Raw genomic sequence first — 22,091 nt, 5'->3', positions numbered from 1 at the left:
TAAGCCAGTTTGGTCCGCACAGCATACAGGTCATGATGTGAGGCATGAGAGGGGGAGAACTCAGCTTTGCACTCTGTGCCTTTGGAGGTCTAAGAAGGAGTAAATGTTTTTGCAAGAGATGTCAGCAGTTAGAAATTACTTCAGGATGATAAAACTGGAACCCATGCTGTTGTTACACTCTGCTTTTGTTTTGGAGAGCTACTGTAGGCAAGAGCAAGGAGGAGATAGCACTTTTCAGGTAGCTACAACAGCCTTACAACAAGGCCATGCATAACTGCACAGCTGCTGTTACGTGGAGCTGGAAAGGCTGATTTGTAAGAGCATGCTAGGCATTTGCAGAGAGACACCCTCTCTTTAGCAGCACGTTTTCAGTAGGCAGTGTTTTCCACTATCCTGGATTGACTTGGAAGGGTAGGGATAAGTATCTATACTGATCCAAAATGGCGGGGGGGGGTGGGGGGTGGGGGGGGGGGTGGGGGGGGAGAACTCTTGATCCTGCAAGGCTAAAAAGAAGCAGTTTGTGTTCCATAATCTGGATTAGATTTCATTAAGAAAGAACCTCTCAGGCACTAAAAAGTGCTCTGAGTTTTTACTGCCTAGAGCCTATTTGGCTTCCACCTAGACAGTGTTATTTTGCCTAGTAAGCACATAATTTGTAGGTGGTACAGGATATTCTTTTGAAAATAATTTCTTATTTTAGTGAATATATTAATGCCTTGCTAATCAAAAGACAGTTAAATAAATTTTAAACTGCTCCCTAAAATGCCTTTCTTCATTGTTTTATTCTAATTAGACACTTTTTTTACATGAGAGGTTTTGCAATGTGGTATGGATACAACTGGAAATAAAACCTGTAACTCTTACGTAGCTGAAATCCTCAGCCCAGACATAATTCAGAGCAACAAATATAGTTGTTGTGGCATGTTAATGTTACTAATTTCCCAGAAAAGATTTTCCCTAAAAAGTTTGTGTGACATGTGATTCAAAGTTAGCTTTTCAAATGATGTTGTGATGCAAAGAAGATTTTTATTGGATGAATTTTGTAGTAAAGTTTAAAATAATAATATGATACTGTTTTTCTTTGACAGAGTATCAAGAAGAAAAACACAAGTAAACAAGAGATGAGCACATACCTACGGTTCATTGTCTCTCGTATGAAGGAGCGGGTGAGTCTGAAACGGAAGCTTATGGAAGGTTGGGTTGCACTGTAGAGGATGCGTTACAGTTGGTTATGTATGGCTGTGCAGGGAGGAGGGCTACAAGAGGGTGTCATTTTATTTCTCCTGTCATAGGCCATTTGTGTATTTCAGCATATAACTATCAGGTCTCGTTGCTCAGATTAGTATCATTCTGGCTGGAGTAGTTTGTGCCGTGGGCCTGTGAATCCTCTGAAATTGATGTTTTTTTCAGGTTTTAAGACACATGTAATCTGTCAGATTGTAGATCCACAGTTCGGCCTTGCGTATTCCCCACCTGAAATATTCCAAACTATTGCATTTTTTTTAATCTTTTTGTTTGTTTGTTCTAGGCAGATTTAAATGCAATAACTTGCACTGTCTTGTGGTCCTTTCAGGCTATAGATCTAAACAAGAAAGGGAAAGACAACAAACACCCAATGTATAGAAGGCTGGTGCACTCAGCTGTTGACGTTCCTACTATACAGGAGGTAGAGTGACTTGCTTTGTAACTTCCACGTGTTTATGATGTCTTTTAACAGTGAAGATAAACCTTAAGGACTAAAGCACTAGTCCTGTTTCATTCTCCTTATGATCAGTATTTCAGTATTGTATCCAGCATTGGATACGGGAGCTTAAAATGTCAAACTTTTCCTCATAAATAGGTAACCAAGTAAAACCATTTTGAGCAGTGCCTGGTTTTCTAACATAGGGTATCCTCAATTCCTTTCGTACTACGGTTTTACAAGGAGCTGTAGGGAGCTGAAATCTTCAGAAAAAGTACCCTTTATCTAAGTCACTGAATACAGTATTGAGTGCCTATGTTTGCATATCTGGCCCAGTGTTTTTGACCATGTTGCAGTTTTAGTCATTATGCTCTTGTGTAGGTGTCAGCTTCATAAACATCTACATGATTCATAAAGAACAATCATTTTGTTGATCACAAAAAGACCAAGACTCACTCAAAACATCTGTTTTGCATTAATTGTTCCAAAAATAAAGTACTAGTAAATATGTTGTCCTTTTTTCTGAACTAAAGGTCTGACCGTGACTCTTGTAAATCAACTACACATGACCAAAATGAACAGCGTATTTATCTTTATTCACTGCTGCAACTGGATTACTATGTAGTGCTGTTGTACATCTTGCCCTTTAAACCACAGATGTGAAAAGCCTTTGCTTTATTACTGTTATTGAAACACATGGAGAAAGAGTAGGATCACTGGCAGTTTTGGAGACCAACAGTACTGGCTGGCTTAAAGTACAGGCAACACTAGGTGAGCCTGAAAATAGGTCAAGCCTTCTTTTCACTGTGACACCTTCACTTGATTCCAAAGAAGGTCTTTTGGCCTTGGTAGCATCCTAGAAGCTGATGATGTTATGTTTGATGATTGGAATTCTCATAGGTGTTCTTGACAGAGCACAACTGAAAATGCTGCATTCCTTATCAGATGAAGGAACATACTAGGAAAATGAACTGCATGATTCCATGTAGGCATGAGTTAAGAGTTGTTAAGAGTTTGTTAAGAGTTTGAAGGACTAAGACAATCAGCTTTCATCAGAAAACGCTGACTGTCAAGTGAAGAATAAATGCAGTCAGCCTTGTTTTGAAACTAGCTGGTATTCTAAGGTATGAAAGCCTTCACCTCAGGGAATATATTTTAATTTGAAGAAGAGTTCTGGACCACACCTTATGATCAAGCTAGCCCAGATTCACCATGTTACAACCATTGCTTTATAAACTTAGTCAGGTATTAGAGCATCTATTTTACTTCTGGCCATTGCATAAAGGGACCAATGCAGCCAATGTTCAGGTACTAACAAACCATGTCAGAGAGTTCTGAGTATTCCTTCTGTATGCAGGAAAGGCAATGTCTGATCTGTGTTGCATAATGCAGATTTCTGTGAAAGCTTCTCTGCATAAAAATGGGTACAGCACTTTTAACAGTTTTCTTCACAGTCCTATGTTTTCTTTTGTGTAGAAAGTAAATGAAGGAAAGTACAGGAGTTACGAGGAGTTCAAAGCAGATGCTCAGCTGCTTCTACACAACACAGTGATTTTCTATGGAGGTAAAGTACTACGTTAACTGCTTACTTTATTTGATCTTTCTTTATCTGTAGGAAACTTACAAGTTGGGGATTGAATTTGGTATTAGATAAGTGTGGATGAAGTAATTTGAGAGCCCTTAAAAATCAGAGCAACTGCAAGAGGACTTTGCAGGGTCTTTTCTGGCCCACCCACTACGCAACTATTTTCATACTCTCTGCCTAAACCTGTTAGTGGGAATTTGCAGCTTTGCCATCCTGTTTCTTCTTCAGCCTAAGCCGTAAGTCAGTTTATACTGCAGATTTCTGCCAGCAGACTTACATTGTTCTAAGCTGGAAAGAGGTCTGAACTCTTATATGCTGTGTCAGCAGAAATGTGTGCTATGGACACACTATAGATACACTATAGTGAGATCCTCACGGCAGTGATGAGGGCTCACAGCAAGCTTGCTACCCTGGACCTCAGGAGAGCAGACTTGGCCTCTTCAGGCTCTACGTGGTAAAGTACCATGGGATAAAACCCTGGAGGGAAGAGGGTCCCAAGAAAGCTGGTTAATATGCAAGGATCACCTCGTCTGAGCTCAGGATGGATGCATCTCAACAAAGAGGAAGTCAGGCAAAAACTCCTTGAGGCCTGTGTGGATGAACAAGGGGCTCCTGGACAAACTCAGACACAAAAAGGAAGCCTACAGAGGATGGAAACAAGGACAGGTAATCTGGGAGGAATACTGAGAAATTATCTGAGCCACCCAGAATCAGGTTAGGAAAGCTGAAGCTCTGATAGAATTAAATCTGGCCAGGGACATCAGAGGCAACAAGTAAAGCTTCTGTAGGTATGTCAGTGATAAAAGGAAAAGTAGTGAAAATGTGGGCCCTCTCTGGAATGAAACAGGAGATCTGGTTACCTGGGATATGGAGAAGGCTGAGGTACCGTTTTGCCTTGGTCTTCACTTGCAAGTGCTCCTCCCACACTGCCCAAGTTGCCGAAGGCAAAGGCAGGGACTGGGAGAATGAAGAACTGTAGGAAAAGATGAGGTTCAAGAGCATCTAAGGAGCCTGAAGGTGCACAGGCCCATGGGACCTGATGAGATGCATCTGTGAGTTTATATTGGATATTAGGAAGAAATTCTTCACTATAAAGATGGTGAGGCACTGGGCACAGGTTGCCCAGAGGAGTTGTGGATGCTCCATTCCTGGCAGTATTCAAGGCCAGGTTGGATGGGGCTTTGAGCAACATAGTCTAGTGGAAGGTATCCCTGCTTGTGGCAGGGGTTGGAACTGGGTGATCTTTAAGGTCCCTTCCAACCCAAACTGTTCTATGATTCTGTGGTTCTGTTTTTCACTTGTGGGCCATATCTGCCATATTGTGACAGGAAATAGCTACTTCCACACTAGAGGTGTCCTGCTGGTGCATTGTGTGGAGATACAGGCATTAGAGAAGCTGTTAGTTACTGGGAAGGTAAAAAGTGGCTGATGGAAAAGTCTGGTTGGAACTGGAAAAACGGTTCCACCATGTCTGGAAGCTATAGCCAGATGTAACGGATGCCATCATTTCAGGAAGGATGTGGTTCTTCCCTGCAGACACAGCCCACGTCAAGGAAACTGGGAGGGGAGTGGGACCAGTCTATTTGCAGCAGCAGAAGATCTGCAATGTCATTGTAGGAAGGGGTGGGAATGTGCTAATAGGAAAAGAAACAGGTGTAAAGGGAAACAGTCTGTGAAGTGTTAATCTGAGCAGAAATGCTTATGTGATTGTACCTGTGTTCCTGTCAAGTGGTGAGAGAGCCATGTTTTAGGACAATGGCAATGTGTCATTGAGGCGCTAGGAGAGAGAAATTGGATCCGTATTAAGAATAACCCTGTGTCCCTGCTGCTGCTTCTCAGATGTGTACTTGTATTGTTGAATGTAAAAGCTCCCAATGGTATTTCTGCACATAAATATGAAACAGAAAACAAATACAGAACTGATTGTTACAAAATTTTAAATAGAAGGGTTATCCAAGTAACTAAATTATGGTTTGTATTCTCAAGCCAGACAATTATAGCATGAAAATCATAGCAATAACAGCTGCAAATCTTTGTGAGCACTGTGATCATACTGTGATTGTTCATACCCTTTATTTTTAATTTATAGCGGATAGTGAACAAGCTGATATAGCAAGGATGCTTTACAAAGACACATGTCATGAAGTAAGTAGTACCAAGATGTAGACAAAATACTTTTCTTTTCAGAGCTTAAGAAAATTATTCTTCATATTGCAAAAGTTAAAATACTCTGAAGTTTATAATAAATTTTCCCTTAACTTTCTAACAGCTGATTCAGTATTCCTCTTTTTTTTTTTTTTTTTCTGACTGGACTATCATGATGGAATATGCTAATAATCAAATCTTAGATTTGAGAATAATCTAGTAATCTAGTAATATATAGTTGTGCTAGAAATAATTGTACTTGCTAGTATGAATTGAACCTGAGGTGAGATTCCTACCAAATTCTGTTATTGGCATTGAAACATTTCTCATCGTTCAGAGGAGACCAAAAAATAAAGCTGGGGAGCTGTCTCACTTTCTCCATTTCTAGAGTTAAATTACTTCTTTCAGAATGTACTTTAAATATTTGATGAGTTTAAAGAACTATTGTTTGCATTTTAGATATAATAAATCATTAAAATATGAATTGGTCTCCTCCCACTGCTTTATTTCTCTGAAACATGTATAACATTTCTGCAGATTGTCTTTCACCCAGCTCACCTCAGTTTCACACCTCTAGTTTGCACAGACAGAAGTAGCTCCACTAAATCAGCAAGCAGGGCTGAAAAATTTTACTACACAAGAGAGAGGGATACTACTGAAGTCGCATAAAAAGGATTTTTTGGGGCTTATTTACCTTTTTTTTGTTGTTGTTTTTCAGCTGGATGAACTGCAGCTTTGCAAGAACTGTTTCTATTTGTCAAATGCGCGACCTGACAATTGGTTCTGCTATCCCTGTGTATGTTGCTGACACAGATTTTGATTTGTTTGCTTTTTGGTATAAAAGCTTGTAGTTTTGGTATCATTAATGCATTGAATATTCCATTTAAGTAGGAAATAACAATATAGGTTATGAAACTTGGTTATCGGCCAGTTACAACAGTTTCACAAGAAAATAAGGAGCTGACAGAAATAAAACTTTACTCCTGGATGAAGCTATTAAGAGAAGTTTAATTTTGGGGCTGCTTAAGATCTCTGTTTTCAGTAGACAGTTACACCCTTTACAGACTGTATTTTTTTACTTTGATCCAAGTAATATATCTAACAGGGAAATACGCACTGTAAGAAGATAAAAATGAAAATAACACTAGACATACACAGCAACCATATTCTTAAAATGCTAGCATAGTATTATAGCAAAATATTTGTGGGAGATATCAATATAAAACTTCATATGCAATAATAAATGCAACATTTTTTCCAGATACCTAATCATGAGCTGGTTTGGGCCAAAATGAAAGGCTTTGGGTTTTGGCCAGCCAAAGTCATGCAGAAAGAGGACAATCAAGTTGATGTTCGCTTTTTTGGCCATCACCACCAAAGGTAATTTATGAATTCCATGTGCTGCTTTTTACAAGCAATACTCAAAAGAATTTATCTCATCTATCATGTAGTAAGTCCTGGCTCTGCTAGTTGCCAACATCAGAAAGACTGAATACTTTGCCATAATTGTTTCAGAAAATCTAAAGCTCAGTCTAACACATCTGAAGTTGCCAAATGGTTCTGAGATTCTCTTTCCAGATTTGCCAAAGGGATGTTACTTAATGCCATTTTAATTAAAGCAAGCAAGTGAACTTCAACTGCTCCGTCAAATCAGTAGCAGCCTGCTAATCCAGGCCAAGATGAAAATTGGACAGAAATGTATTCTTACCTCCAGCAGTATTGACTCTCTTCTATTTTCTCTTCTGAGCAGGCACATTGCAATTTTGTGTTTTAGTAATACAATATACATCACAAATCTTTCTGTCTCATTTCTAGAACAGAGCTCCTGCTGTGAGCCAGTTTGCAGTTTCAGAGAGTAACTCTACACTGCAAACTTAACTCTTAGCTCAGCTTTTACTTCCATCTCCTGTTGTTTGTTCAGCAGCTGGGTAAGGTTATAGTAGTGTTACCAGAGTGGATCTACATTTTTTTTTTTTTTGGTGCTTGATTTATATGCCTATAATGTGAGGAGAGGAGACATTTTTAAGTAATTCATGGCTGTTGGGAAGGCAGTGTATTTTGGTGCATCCAAAAAGGACCTAGGCAGTTCAGTAACAGAGTTCTATGAGGCTGTTTATTTAAATTGTTTTTAGTGTAGCTTGCACAATGTGTAACATGTTTCCATTTGTTGCATGAGCTACCACGATTTTCTAATAGCATAAAGTGGATAAAGGATCTTTATTTGTGTTTCAATCACAGAATGATTTACATTGAATCTGTTTCCAAATACAGCTCATCTCAGTAGTTTTGGCATTAAGTTCACACAACTTCAGACTGTTTAGCAAAGTACCATGCATTTGTGGGATGAGGTGCTTGTAACTTCTTTAACATGTGCTGATAGAAAAGGCAAAATGCATTTTACTGGGGTGCCATTACTTAGGTACTGTGCTGGACTTAGATGAAAGGCCCTGTTCCTGACTGGTATAAATTAGCATTGTTTCTTTGACTTCACTGATATTTAAATTGCAAGAATTGAGAATATGTCCACGGACATTTAATTTGTTGAGTATTTACTCTGTGACATAGATATACATGGCAGTGACTCTTTTTCTTCTATGTCCAGTGTTACTTCGTGTAACCTTTCAAAATGTCAAGAGCTGTCCATCTAACTCTATGAGAACTCTTTGAAAATATGTAAGAGGACAAAGTACCTTTGGAACCAAGTCACTGGCGTGAATTCATTCACAAAGAGGGGGAGTCCCCACATGTGTTCAGTCTTGATAGACAGGGGCCCAAACTACAAAATGTCTCTATTCAAGGTGATAATTTGGTACTTTCCTTGACAGTTTTAGAAAAGAGGTCAAGGGCTAAATTCTGTTAGCATATGAACATTCAGTAAAGATGTTTTCTGTCTGACTCAGAGCATTTAGCGAGAGAGCAGGTAGGAGATATGACAGCTGTTGGGGCTGGGGGCAGTTTATGGCTCACCAAAAATGAAAGAGACTTTCATCCTTAGCACCCACAGCAAACAAATGCTTATAATAACACAGTGCAGGGTTTTTTGATTTTTTTCGTCATTCATGTTGAATATACAAAAAGATCTGGGTAAACAGGAATTGTCAGTGATTGGCCACTGTGAAAAACTCCTTCTGAAGTAATTTTCTCATGTCACCTGTATGTAATGTTTCCAAACCTGTCTGTACTGTGTATTCAAAAGGGCCTGGATTCCCTCTGAAAACATTCAAGACATCACAGTTAACATCCATCGGCTGCACGTGAAACGCAGTATGGGGTGGAAGAAGGCCTGTGATGAGCTGGAACTGCACCAGCGTTTCCTTCGTGAGGGGAGATTCTGGAAATCAAAGAATGAGGATAAAGGGGAAGAGGAGGCAGAGTCAAGTATCTCTTCCACAAGCAATGAGCAGGTGAGTGCTGTCACAATATTAGCAATCAGGGCAATTTATTAAAGGGTACAAGGATGACATGGTTTTGTTTAATCTTCTATTAAATTAGCCTTGTGCTCTGTCTTCCGGTGGTGACAGGAAGAAGGTTCAAAGGATAATTTTCCTTGTGTTTTGTAGTTTGGTAATAACAAGAATACAGAGTTTTCCTCTTTCCTCGGTTTCTTGGGTGACCTCTGGGAAGTTTCAAAACTTTTATAACCTACAGCACCTTGATAAGACAAACCGAGGTTTCTAAAGTTAAATAGGAATGTTCAAGTTAAATGTCATGGATATCAGACTGCAACACTGCCTTCTTGGACTTCCATCAGGGGACAGTGCTGTAGCTGTTCAGCCTTTTCACAGCTGGACTGTGTTCACTTTGGACTGTTACAGATCCCTGAGTAACACCAACCATGACATTTTCAGCAAGTCTAGCTAAAGTTAGGTGCAAACTAATGCTTGAGAACCATGTGACCAGCAACTGATTGAAGTAATTACAAAGAATTCTGCAAAACCAGAAAAAAATATATTGCTTTAACAATGGTAAAACGTACAAAGGGCCAAGATACAAAACTTTGCACTGCCATATGGAAATTCCCTTTCCACAGCTGAACCTTGCTAGTCATTCATTGTCCAAGAGGGTGTTATATATTCGCTATTACTGACTTGGCAGTAAGATTTTCGTAGCTTGAAGGATGCTTCTCTGTATTTTTGGCAGTCTTTTCCCTGGCAACATCTTCTTTCCTCATTTAAAACAGCTATACTCTCTCTAAGCCTGTATATAAAAAGTCAGCGTGTTTTGACCCTCTTCCTTTGCCCTTTTGTCAAACAGGAATCAATTGTATCGTCAATTTGTAGCTAAAAACTTAAATCTCATAAAACTGGATGTTGTGTTAAGAGAATGCTCCTTATCAAAGTGGGTTTAGATTTTTTTAGCCTGATTTGCTTATTTATCCACTGTAACCCCTTTATTTAATGTGATGTATGCTGTCATGCAACAATGTATGATGAAACAGGAAAATGGTTGCAAATAATATTTATGACAGGTAACAGTGGCATTTTCCCAGTTTTTCAGAAGTTTCAGTCATAGGGTTTGGAGTGTCCATTTGCATATTTTCTGCTCCACCCCAGCTGTTCATCCTGCACTTGGTTAATGCTTATATCTATTTCACTGGTTTCTCAGATACAGAAACATAAGACTAGCCATCAAAATCAGTGCTCTGTAGTAATCAGTAGTAGCCTGTTCTAACACTAGCTAGTACTGGATACTTCAAAGACAGGAAAAAGAACTTTTCTGTAACCCATTGTAAGATAATATACCACACACTTAGATCTCACCTTTGTTTCTTTTTCTGGAGATTGGCTTTTATTCTTAAGCATGAAGTTTCATACCCCTCCAAACATACAGTTACAATCAATTATAGCAAGTCTGGATTATCATACCATCCTTACATACTTACATTCTCCTTATAATTACTGCTGGTTTCTGGCTTCCAACAAGATCTGCTGCCTAATTATGGTCACTGATATGAGAACATTCCAGAAACACGTGTTTGAACTGGTATGTGAAATTAAGAAAAGAATGATTAAGTGCATTTTAGCAAATAGATATTGAATGTTAGAACTTGTTCGTTAATTTTGTTACGTTATGCAATCGTAGTCATCAGTGACAATATGGAAAGTTTATTGTGTGTACTTCTCATTTAAGAACAGTATTCAACTTTCTATTTGCTAAATAGAATAATTGCAAATAATCACAAAAAAAAGGTAAAAATGTACATTAGTTATGTTACAATGAACTTATATGAACTGTTTTTCTGGCTGATTCAATGTGCTTTTCTTAATGTTCGTAGCTGAAGGTTACTCAGGAACCAAGAGCAAAGAAGGGACGACGTAACCAGAGTATGGAACTCAAGAAAGAAGTAAGTAACCTCAATTACCATGTTTGTAGAGATAGCACAGTACAAAAAGTCTGAAATTTTCACAGGCACTCCTTCAAGTTCTGTCACCTTTTACTGATTTTACAGTGTTAATCTTGAAAGTTCCAGCCCCATAGATTGGTCCTCCTTGCTAACAACCATAATTGCACCTCCCACATGCAAACCACTGGTGTCATCATGGTAATATTCTGTATCATGAATAAATTAACAGTCAGCTTACAACATTTTTTTTAATGGCAAAATCAGACTGGTTATTAAGTCTATAAACAGCAGAAAATCGAAAGTATTTTGCATGATCAAGTAGATCATGTTTATAAAATGTCATATCCATCTTTGTGGAATTTCCTTCCTTGTTTATCCAGCTTGCGCACTGAATGATCATGTAACCAAGGGACTGTATTATTATGCTTGTACACAAGGGGGCAGTTACTGAGACTGCCATAAATCTGTTATTTCCTGAGTTTTGAGTACTTTTTCCTGGCCTTGTTTCTGCTGTATTTTGAACAGTTCGAGAAAGTTGCACGTACATGCAGGCCTCAGAAGAGAACTTAGGACTCCGTTATAGAGGACGGTTTAGGTATTTTAGCACCACAGTTATGTGGGATGGCCCTGGTTCCTGAAATACAGACTTTGCCGCTCCTAATACCCGAGCACCTGTCTTCCCATTGTATGTGATATCGCAGGAGGCACCTTCATTGATGGAGGCAGTGACACACAGGTTGTGCTCTCTGGGGCACAAGCTATATTTGAGTGCAAGATAGGGAGATAACTGTTTAGGATGTCTTGTCATTTTTACTGTATTTTCTGTCAAGCAGATACTGTAATTTGCTTCATAAATTTATGTCTTAACATTTGCCTTCTTAGCTCTGCTCATATTTGATCAGTGATCCAGAAGTCAATCACAGTGACCTAGTAGAAATTAATTGGTTGCAAAAGGCACAGTCAGCCTTTTGGTTGGTGTGAGCAATGCCCCATCACACAGCCAGGCACAGAGTCCAGTTCTGAGCAAGTCTGGTGTACAAGGACTGTGGGCTTAGTCTGAACACTGTTGATTGAGCTTTAAAAAAATTTGAAGTTAAAAAAAATCCAAATAATGTTCATCTGTGTCTTCAGACATTTCAAATGTCAGTAAGACTTTGCAGGGATATTACTTCTATCTGTTCTAAAGATGAGGAGCAATTGGTGTTACAGTGTAATAACATAGGCAGCTAAATTCAGTACAGTACACTACTGTAACTATGACTTCTTTCTTGATAATTGTGTAATTGCAGAAAGCTTCTGTGGTCATACAAGTTTAGTTCTGTATTACTGGAAGCAAGACTTGAATACTCATTACCCTTTCATCTTCAAAGCACCTTTGAAGTACTAATCAATCTTTGCAGCAGTTCTATGAAATCAGTGGAATATTACAGACTCCAATGAAGCCTCTGTTGGGGCAGAGTAAGCCCAGAGTTTGCCAAAACAATTCAGGCACCTTGACCACCCAGCTACAGTCTCTTCAGGCAGAATGGTACGGGGGGAAGTCTATAGCAAAACTTTAGTCATCCCAAGGGATCTGCTGTGATTCAATGTAGCCTCTGATGTTTGTCACGCTTTTGGGGAAGTGAGGCTGGTGAGTGTGGCGTACTGATGGGCCATACATGTGCTTCCTTCTGGAGGAAAGCCTGACCAAAATGCTTACCCACTGTCATGCTATCTTTCCCCAGGGATCCCATATCCCATTAGCCCTAAAGGTCTTCAACAGACACCTTTCACATTAGCTGCACTGGCATTAGTCCTGCAACATTTTTTTCTCCTGGGAGAGCTGAAAGTTAACTTGTTCTATTTTGATACCGGTAATTACAAGTTTGTTCTTTCTCTGTAGGAGCCAGAACCTGAAACTGAAGCAGTAAGTTCAAGCCAGGAAATTCCCACAATGCCTCAGCCCATTGAAAAAGTTTCAGTCTCAACTCAGACCAAGAAGTTAAGTGCCTCTTCTCCAAAAATGCTGCATCGGAGCACCCAGACCAGTAATGATGGAGTGTGTCAGAACATGTGCCATGACAAATACACCAAAATCTTTAATGATTTCAAGGACAGGATGAAAGCTGATCACAAAAGAGAAACTGAGAGAGTTGTGCGAGAGGCAGTAGAAAAGGTAACACTTGTCAAACACCACCTACACTCTGGTTTGAGGAGAGGAGGAGTGTCAATTTTTTTCACATTCTTCTCTATTTTTGTAACATCTACCCTTAAGAAAATGAATAAAAAACGTTTCCCAAAGAGAACACATAAAAACAATCTTCGTTATTGCTTTTTAGACCATTTCTATGCCAACAGATCTTAGTTTAAGCAGAAAACTGCTTTTATTTGATTCGAGTCCAGTGAAATCAGATCCAAAAATTAAACTAATTGTTCATTCACGAGTATCCATTTCCAAAGCCTCCATCTCCATTGTCAGCTGTGTTTGTACACAATGGCATTGTTTAAATGCAACTCATAAATAATTCTTCTTTTGTCAATCTTCTGACTTAAACAAATAGATTTGCTGAAATTTGTTTGAATTTTCATATTTAATGATAACCTGTTTAAAATTCAGTATCGAAGCCTGACCTCGTCATGTTTAGCTAGAGAGAGCAGGACAATTTAGAGGGTGATTTGTCTCACCTCTCTCTTAAGTGCATGTCTTAATGCAAGATGAATTTCCTTCTGGGTGAAGAGCTGTAGAATGAACCTAGGGAGTTCAACTGTTGATCCTTCAGGATTAAGACACCAAAGTTTTAGATAACTGAGCAAGGGCAAAGGAATCCCATCAACAATGAATCCTAAAAGGTACCTCTTACTGAACTCAGGGACGTTCTATTTTGTATTTCCATTGTGCCCTTGCTGTAGAATTATATGTAGTTGTAGATTTGGAAAAGACAAAATCTGTGTCTAAGATAAATTCATAAATTTGTAGACTGAATGTTGACAAAACACACATGGGAGCTGTTAAGCTGCTTCTGTAGTTGCCTAGTAGAACAGAAATAAAGTGACATTTTAATTTTGAACGTTTCTGAATAGGAGAAATCTCTAATTATGTGACCTCCAGCTACATCAGTAAGAGAGGCTTAAAGAGTAGAGGTTTAAAGAAGATACTTCTATTCCAATAGCTGTCCACTAACTTGTTTTCCTGGCTTTGGTATGGCAGCTGCGTACAGAGATGGAAGAAGAGAAAAGGCAGGCTGTAAATAAAGCTGTGGCCAACGCACAAGGAGAGATGGACAGAAAATGTAAGCAGGTAAAGGAGAAGTGCAAAGAAGAATTTTTAGAAGAAATTAAGAAGCTAGCAGGCCAGCACAAGCAACTGATTTCCCAGACCAAGAAGAAGCAGTGGGTAAGCATTAAAAATTTATTACAAGAGAGTAAGTGGAAAAGTATAATGCATACTGCAGGGCAATTGAAGTTGATTTTTCCCTTGCTTTTAACTACACCACTCTTTCACTGGTCTTTCAGCATTAAGCTTTTCTCCTTCATATTACTGCTTTCAAATTTTCTTAACCTCCAAGTTTTGACTCAAAGTTCGGATTGCTTTCAATATTAATTATGTAGTGTTAACAGCACCATCTTTGTGAGTCCAGTCAGATGTTAGTATCAAAATACTTTTTTCTCCATATGAGACATGTTTTACTCCATAAGAGACATTTTACATTATTTTGACATTCCTCTGATCTCAAGGCCCCAGAGGACACAGTATCTGGCTGCATCAATTTGGATTCCCCAACTAATAATGCTGGTAGTGATATCCTTTTGGCCTTTTCCTGTCTTAGATTTTTCTGCAGCTGTTTTATGTTCTTCTGTATATAAGACATGACTTTCTGAAGTATATTCCTCTCCCTTGTTCAGCCCAAATCTGCAGCATTGCCTATAAAAAATGTATTTGTATGCCCTTTAGAAAAGTGAAAACAGACATCTGACTTACTTATTCTATTTCATGCTGCAAACTTTTCCCTAGTTTTCTTTGTTATTCTGGTTTTCTGTGTTCTTCTCAACCTAGAAGTGTCTTCTCTTGCACGGCTATACAGCATCTATTCGACTGGAAGCAGTGTAATACTGTGCTGCTAGTCTTTGAGTACAGGTTGGAACTGTTACGCTGAGGAGCAGTGAGCCTGGCACACAATACAAACTTTGCTATTTCTTTGCTAATTTTCATAGAACAAGGAATTAAAAGCCATCGTTCAGGAAATCACAGTGCACTGTAATCAAGCTATCTATAACACACAGGAGGCTGGGTACGCCTCCTTCTGAGCTTTGATTTTGCCAGATGCAGCTGAGAAGCATGCCGGTGCCTTGCCACAAGGTGGCACGCTGGTCTGAGCAGCGCTGGACACCCGTCCCACTGCCACTGAGCCCGAGGACAGCCAGCTCTGGCTCTGTCCTGCAACTCCTGTTTGTTTTCTGCTGTAAAGGGCTCTTTGTTTGTGTTCAGCCTCATTAGTCCTTGTTCCTACAGATTAAATGATGGTCCCTGCAGAGAAAACTCTGCTCTGTAGAAGAGTGAAAAAAATACTAAGGCAAGACAATTGGTTGCAGACTATCACGGTCATGACTTTTTTGTAAAGAGAAGTACTTCAAGTGCCAGAGCTCCTGTAGGGTCTTCGTTTCTGTTCCTAGTAGAGGTTTTGTTGTGGGTGTACAATACCGCAGTGCTTGGGTCTTTGTCAGTTACAAAGTTCCTCCCCATCTACCTCTCTGCAGACCAGAGAAATGATTTAGGTCTCCGAGTTGATCAAGTTACTGTGTTTAATGCATCACAGCTGCTGGTGTCTGCATGAATGCTTTTGCCTATGGCACTTGAGAAGGAAATTGAATTGCCTTTGCCCACTATAGAGCAATGGCAAAGTAGCTCTCTTCTGTCAAAAGTTAAGAGTGCACATATGAACTGCTGTGACCATTCAGCTGACACGCAGTAACTCAATCACAGTAACTTGACTGTGAGCCTGGACACTAAGCAATAGCTACTTCTTGGTGTTTTCGAAGGCAGAATTAATGAGAGCCCTGAAACTTAGTTTCATTTACTCCAATGTGCCTTTACCATATCCTATAGCTTAATCACAGAGTGCCCTGGTACTACATTACTGTATCTTATAATCATGTGCATAAACCCTTTTTCTGAGCAAGATGATTAAAGATACAAAGAGTATTTGACAGTCATGCCCATTTATGTGGCCCCAAAACTATCTGTCCATCACCATCTTAAATGAAGGCATCATACAGGCAGCTAGTTTGCACGTGGTAGTAGGGAGAGTAAGGATAAACACCTTTGCATTCAAGCTGATGGATCTGCCTGCCGAAACACAGCCTCAGGCAGCTGGAGTTGGTCCAATTACAGAACTCCCCAGTGGTTTTTGTCTTCAGTGGTATTAATGACTGTCCCTGGTGTGTAGTACTGCACTTGTATGCTGCTATTATGATACCTCCTTACCAAAATCTCATGTAATTAACACACATTCTGAATGAGTTTTGGTGGCTTTGCTTTTTAATTAGAAGCAGAGACCTCTGGCTTTGCATAATGCAAATGTCTAGGTTTGGGAATACAGCTGCTGTTATTCACGCTATAGTTGTCTTTTTCTCATGCCTAAAAAAAATCCATTTGGGATCAAGGGATCTTTTTGTCGGTGGTGCATGGGCACATGAGAAGATGCACTCCCAGTTCTCAGGATCCTAACACATAGTTATAGAATAACATTTTCTGTTGCTCTAACTGGTCACAGTTGTCTTCACCCAGTTTAATTCTAATACCTCCCGAAGATCTGGATTTACCTCAAGTAAAGAGCAGTTGAAGGGAAGAAATGTAAAGACAGTTTGATGGCCTCCAGAATACAGGCTAGAGTGCTGGTCTTAACAATGTTTCCTTTTTAATTTCTCCCAGTTCTTTTATTTGCATATAATCCTCATTTAAATTGGCACGTAAATCATTTTTACAGACAATTTTTCACTTCTCTTTCAATTATATTTACATGTACATTTTTTGTAAGTTGCAGCAGGTTGATTTTAAGTGAATGAGCATTGTCTGTGATGTGTACTGTCTGAAACAAAACCCCAATTGATTGGTAACATTTAGAAAGAGGAAAATACAAAGGAAAGAAGAGGCCTCAGGCCAGCTGGCATTTTGCCTTTCTGCCGCATGTGCTGGTACCAGCTTAGATGACACTGTTTTCCTTTTTCAAGTGGAGATTTACATCCCACACTTATGGCCGACATATGTAAAGGGAAGTGCAGGACCCACACGTCAGTTGTCCTCTCCTATCTTGGCTTTTTTTGATCTCTCCAAGCAAGCAGATGTTAAGCTGGTCTCTGGGCTGAGGCCCATGCTGTATGTAATGGAGAGACAGCTGTTCCCTGCACCTTTCCAGCGGATGATCCTAATGGTTCCCACAGGCTTGTGAGCAGCCAGCAACATGAAAAACCAGGAGAACAGCTCTCGAGAGGACACTTGTTTGCAGTCATTTCTACAAATAAACTTCCCTGGAGCTGAGTTATGAAAGGAAAATGGAGAGGTTCCCTTCTCATGCAGCCAGGGCAGTCCCTTTATTGCTGATGTAAATAAATAGTTATCAGTTTAGCCAATGTAAATGTCAGCTTTCTTGGATCTGACTTTTAGTAGTGTGTAGGCTTGTGTGCTTTTGTTTTGTTTTAAGGCAGTTGGGTTTGTTTTCTTTGTAAGTGCCTGTTTTATTAACAATGCTGTAGCTAGGACATAAAAAATAAATCGTGTGTTACTCTGTGGTTTGATAGCGGCCTGCGCAGACTGTGATATCCCTCCCTCTGTTCCCTGTCACGCAATAAGCATTTCAGACTGTATTCATAAACATGCTCTCTGATTTTGAGCAGACTGAATTGAGAAAGACAAATCTGAGATCATTAGAATCTGGCTCTCAAGGGTAGTTCCTTTAGCAGCAATGCCACCCTACTGTACAGGATTTTGTCAGAATGATAGTTAATGCTTTTACAACACTCCCTTAAGATTTATAAACCCACCTGGAGACATGGCACATTGCCCGTCTGGGTGCCATACCTTGTGATTGACTACCCATAGCGTTGACCAGCATGTTGATCCCCTTTTTTCAGTTCCTCAGAGGCCACAGGGTTATTTTCCAGGTAGCTCCTTCAGCTACCAGGAAACTGGGGGTGTTCTGTGTGTGACATGGTAGAAATCCTCTTTGCTACAGCACTCCCGAGAAACAAGTATTTCTGCGGCGGAGCAGCATCTCTTTCAGGAGTTTTGTGCCTTCCTGGCAGGCATGACATGGAGCAAGAGCCAGTGTAGCCATCCTGTGTACAACAGGCCTTCTCTGGTTTCTGGAAGACTTGAAGGAAAAGGCACCTTCTTGATCTGCTTATTAGCACTGATGCATCACAGGGTTGGGGTTTTTTTTCCACGAGGTTGCAGCGCTTTCTGTTGGTCAGCAAATCCCAGTGACAGCGGCCCCCTTGCAGACCTGCCCTAAATGGCTGTAGCAAACCGCTTGGTAACAAATTAATCTTTCCTGCAGTGATGTTGGTATTGTGACTTTGGAGATTTTCCTAGCTCAAAACCATCTTACCCAGAAACCTCTGGACATGTCACGCTTGTAAAGAAACCCCGGAGATGATGATTTTAAAGCTTGCGCAGAAGCTGTTCATGCCAGAAGTGCCTGCTGATTTATCGTAGCTTTTAAGACATAGATAAGGGTGCTCTTATACAAATTCAGGGTAAAAGACACACTGTGTGGCTGAAAAATGTCAGTTCACTGCCCTGCGAGTTTTCTTAAGTGAGAGATTATTTTTCAAAAGCAATATTCCAGACACTGGAAGGTATGAAAGCATTGTGCAGATTTGCTAAAGAGTGCTGCTTTAGTCAGCACGTGAAAAATGCCCTCCTGCCTCTGGATGCCCCAAGCATAAAGAAAAAAGAAGTGTCGCTTTGCACATGCTGGTGCATCCACGAGCAGGTGAGAACATTCGTTCGCTGGTAAGGAGGGATCCTACCAGGGTGTTAATCTCGTCTTCTTTGTTCTCTCCAGTGCTACAACTGTGAAGAGGAGGCCATGTACCACTGCTGCTGGAATACTTCCTACTGCTCCATCAAGTGTCAGCAGGAGCACTGGCATGCCGAACACAAACGTACCTGCCGCAGAAAAAGATGAAAGAGCTGTTCCTCCCCTAGCAAACCACCCCGATGATTGCTATTCTCAGACACAGCGGTTTTTGTTTCCAAGAAGCCAAAATTGTTTAGAATTTGCTTCCCATTTTGCACCAGCCTTTAAACACTTTTCGTAACAGAAATTTTGCACAGTAATTTCAATCTTCTGTTGAATGCTCCTCCAAAAATTTTGTCGGCGAAATGAATTTCACATCTGTGGGAGCTGGTTACTTTAACTAATTTTAAACTAGAGGATTTGTTGCATTTTCGGCAAATTTTAAAACATTTTTAGGTTTTACAGAGATTTTAATCTTTAAACAGAACAGCAGATCTAAAAATAAGAAAATCACGCAAGTTTATCAAAAGGAACATTTAAAAACTAGATCTGAATGTAAGAAGCATAGAACTGTTTCAGCAAAACGAAACATACTACCTTGATGTAACATTTATTTCTTAACCTTGTTGAGCTGGTTTTGTTCAGCTTAATTTTACTGTTTAAAGGCATTATCTATTGGTTATACCAGTGGGTACATGATTGAATTTAGGGAACAGGGTTGACACAGCAGGTGCTAGTCCTGCGTATTTTTTCTTAAATATTTCCCAACTGTGTTTTATTTTCATTATTTCTTTTCAATATATAACTTTTATAACAAAATATTAGCTTTGATCTTGTAGTTTAAAATCACAGGGAACTGGGGTAATCTTTTACTGAGCTGGATCTTAGAGAAAAATGAATATTTAAATTTTGAAGTTTGCACATTTCATCTTTGTCCTAACATGAGTGCTTGTAACAAGAATAAGAAAAGCCAAAAAATAACCCAATCCAACAAAAAAACCCAACTACCTTTATTCATCCACGGAATGATGAGGCATACAAATTTGTTTATTGCGTCCCCCTTCAGCCCCCCAATCCAACGTCATTCGACTGCCTATGATCTGGTGTCGCCTGGTCCATCGTAACTTGATAATAAAAGGAGAAAAAGCACTTACGTTTCACAGAAGCCGTTATGTTTGTAGTAATGGGTCATTGCCTAATAATGAGCTCCATCACTGTACTCAGAATGAAGAATAATGCATGTTAATTTTCTTGTATTAAAGATGCCGTGATTTGTAAAAAGTCTGTATTTTGCGGAATGTCTGGATTAAGAAGCATTACCAATAGGAATGGATCGATAGTTGAAAAATTATTTTCTTTTTGTTTGTTTTATATATAGATATATGAATTGCATCCATGTTCAGAGACAATTTTTTAAATAGATGTAAAGCTTACTTAAATAGCTTTTCTTTTCAAGTGACTCCTCATTTTAGTTCCTCTCAAAGATTGGTTTTAGACTGAGTCATAATGCCCATTAATCATCCAGCTATTTTTTGAGAAGTTAGAGGAATAATTTGTAAATATTTATTTAGATCTTTGATATTTATTGAAAGCAATTACATGATGGAACGATGGAAGCTGAAGAGTCAGGAGGAAAGCCTTTCAAAAAGTCTTCTCTAGGATTTGTCAGGGTCATTGTAAAGATGAAAATATAACTAAGACTTCTGTGAACTACCACTGAAATCCTGATCTGCTTTACGTAGCAGTGGTGATCTAAGTTAATTGACTAGATGCTGCCAAATAACGCCCAACCTGTTGCAGAAATTAAGTGGTAAGTTGATTGGAAAACAATAGGAAGTAGATGGTAACTCGTCTTACCATAGCTACATTATTGCCTGATAAATGTGTAATTAACTTTTGTCGCCTCTGTGTTGTGACTGTAAAACACTTCACAACTAAAAATCAATCTATCTTGTTCGATTACTTTACAAGTTCCAAAACTTCGATCCACCCCTATGAAAGCAAGTTATTGTGGAAATATTTTTGGTGTAAAATCATTCCAGAATATGTAATATTTAACTGATAGCTGCATGAAAGTAAGATTCGTGTTACTTTGGCTTTTTTGTCTCTGTTGACACGGTTGCACATTTCCAAGTTACTACAGCGTGAAAACTGTGTGTTTTAAAGAAAAAAAAAAAACAAAACAACAAAAAAAAGATTGTGGCCTGGTTTTGTATAAGTTTTAGGTAAAATTACAATTGATTGTTTTAGGAATCATGATTTAAAATTAATTTTTCTGCAAATCATAAAGCTATATTAAAGTGTTGAGCTTAGCCACTATGCACATTGTAATTATTCATTGTGGCTGTCCAGTTTATGATGCATTCTGGCATTTTGTAAGCTGCTCTGACTAGCAATATATAGAGTCATTTAATGTGTTAACATTGGTTAATAAATGTATTTAAAAAAGCCCCTCAGTGGAAGTTCTGTGTTGATGTTGGCCAGTTGTCCTCATGTCCCGGGGTGTGCACGTGTGTCTGCTGTTTTCACTTGTCCCTACCTAGAAAGACCAGGGCTGTGCCTGGGGGAAGCTGTACCTCTGCTCACAGGGACCTTGCTCCTGGCTCAAGGTGAGTTGCTGGGTCTGTGCAAGGGCCTGAGCACTTAACACAGCTCTTGGCACCAAAAGTCAGTCTTTCCAGCCCCTTCAGCGCCAGCAGCCTCTGAGGGTCACGTCCATCATGTTCTGGTTTTAATGCTGGGTCCTGCGCTCGCAGACTCCCTTCACCCTGTGCTTCCTCCCAGCAGGGGCCCCACTCTGCCTCCTCTCTATCTCAGCCACCAGCCATGAGCCCGCGTCTCATATGTTTTGTTAATGAGATAATCAGATGTGAAGGGACGGAGAGGGCTCCATGGATGCAGCTCCAGCCTGGACAGCGGCAGTGCTTCCCTTGGAAACGCCGCCCTGAGAAGCAGTCTGTCTTTCTTGCTTTTCTTCCAAGCCAGAGCTTGCTTCCAGTGATAGGCTGGAAGCAGCCAAGGGCTCAGGCTGCTGCTGGTGCTCCGAGGGCATGTCCCACAGCCACCCCCAAGAAAGGGACATTTTGGGGTGAGCCACAGAGGGCGGGTTGTCCTGGAGCCCCATTGTGACTTCAGGGCTGCAGGAGGGACACTGGGAATTGGCGCCCCTGTGGAAATTAAACCTTTCCCGGAGGGAATTAAGAGCTGGCAAGGCCTGCGAGTCCCAGGAGGAAAAAATCTTTTAAATATTTAAAGATCCCTCAAAAGCCTCCGTTATCATTTTACTCTCCAAACTTTTCTGTTCTTACACGAGTCATAGCATTTTACCTGCGTGCAAAT

The 22,091-nt window shown here is 39.8% G+C and overlaps 1 protein-coding gene across 5 annotated transcripts in view; it reads left to right on the top strand.

Annotated features, from left to right (window-relative positions):
• ZMYND11 (zinc finger MYND-type containing 11) overlaps positions 1 to 21,203 on the top strand; it is a 109,730-nt gene extending 88,527 nt beyond the window's left edge. For all 5 annotated transcript variants that reach the window (XM_065666782.1, XM_065666780.1, XM_065666781.1 and 2 more), the window contains 11 exons: positions 1,089 to 1,166; positions 1,574 to 1,666; positions 3,158 to 3,245; positions 5,356 to 5,411; positions 6,130 to 6,207; positions 6,673 to 6,791; positions 8,608 to 8,815; positions 10,687 to 10,755; positions 12,638 to 12,910; positions 13,943 to 14,128; positions 18,798 to 21,203. In XM_065666782.1, coding sequence (XP_065522854.1) covers positions 1,089 to 1,166; positions 1,574 to 1,666; positions 3,158 to 3,245; positions 5,356 to 5,411; positions 6,130 to 6,207; positions 6,673 to 6,791; positions 8,608 to 8,815; positions 10,687 to 10,755; positions 12,638 to 12,910; positions 13,943 to 14,128; positions 18,798 to 18,920 — 1,371 coding nt within the window. In that variant the 3' untranslated portion in view covers positions 18,921 to 21,203. The remainder of the gene's footprint in view (positions 1 to 1,088; positions 1,167 to 1,573; positions 1,667 to 3,157; positions 3,246 to 5,355; positions 5,412 to 6,129; positions 6,208 to 6,672; positions 6,792 to 8,607; positions 8,816 to 10,686; positions 10,756 to 12,637; positions 12,911 to 13,942; positions 14,129 to 18,797) is intronic.
• Positions 21,204 to 22,091: the final 888 nt, after the last annotated feature.

Source organism: Lathamus discolor, chromosome 2 (assembly GCF_037157495.1).
Source record: "Lathamus discolor isolate bLatDis1 chromosome 2, bLatDis1.hap1, whole genome shotgun sequence".
NCBI classification, from domain to species: domain Eukaryota; kingdom Metazoa; phylum Chordata; class Aves; order Psittaciformes; family Psittacidae; genus Lathamus; species Lathamus discolor.
This window is presented reverse-complemented; position numbering and strand designations above follow the sequence as displayed.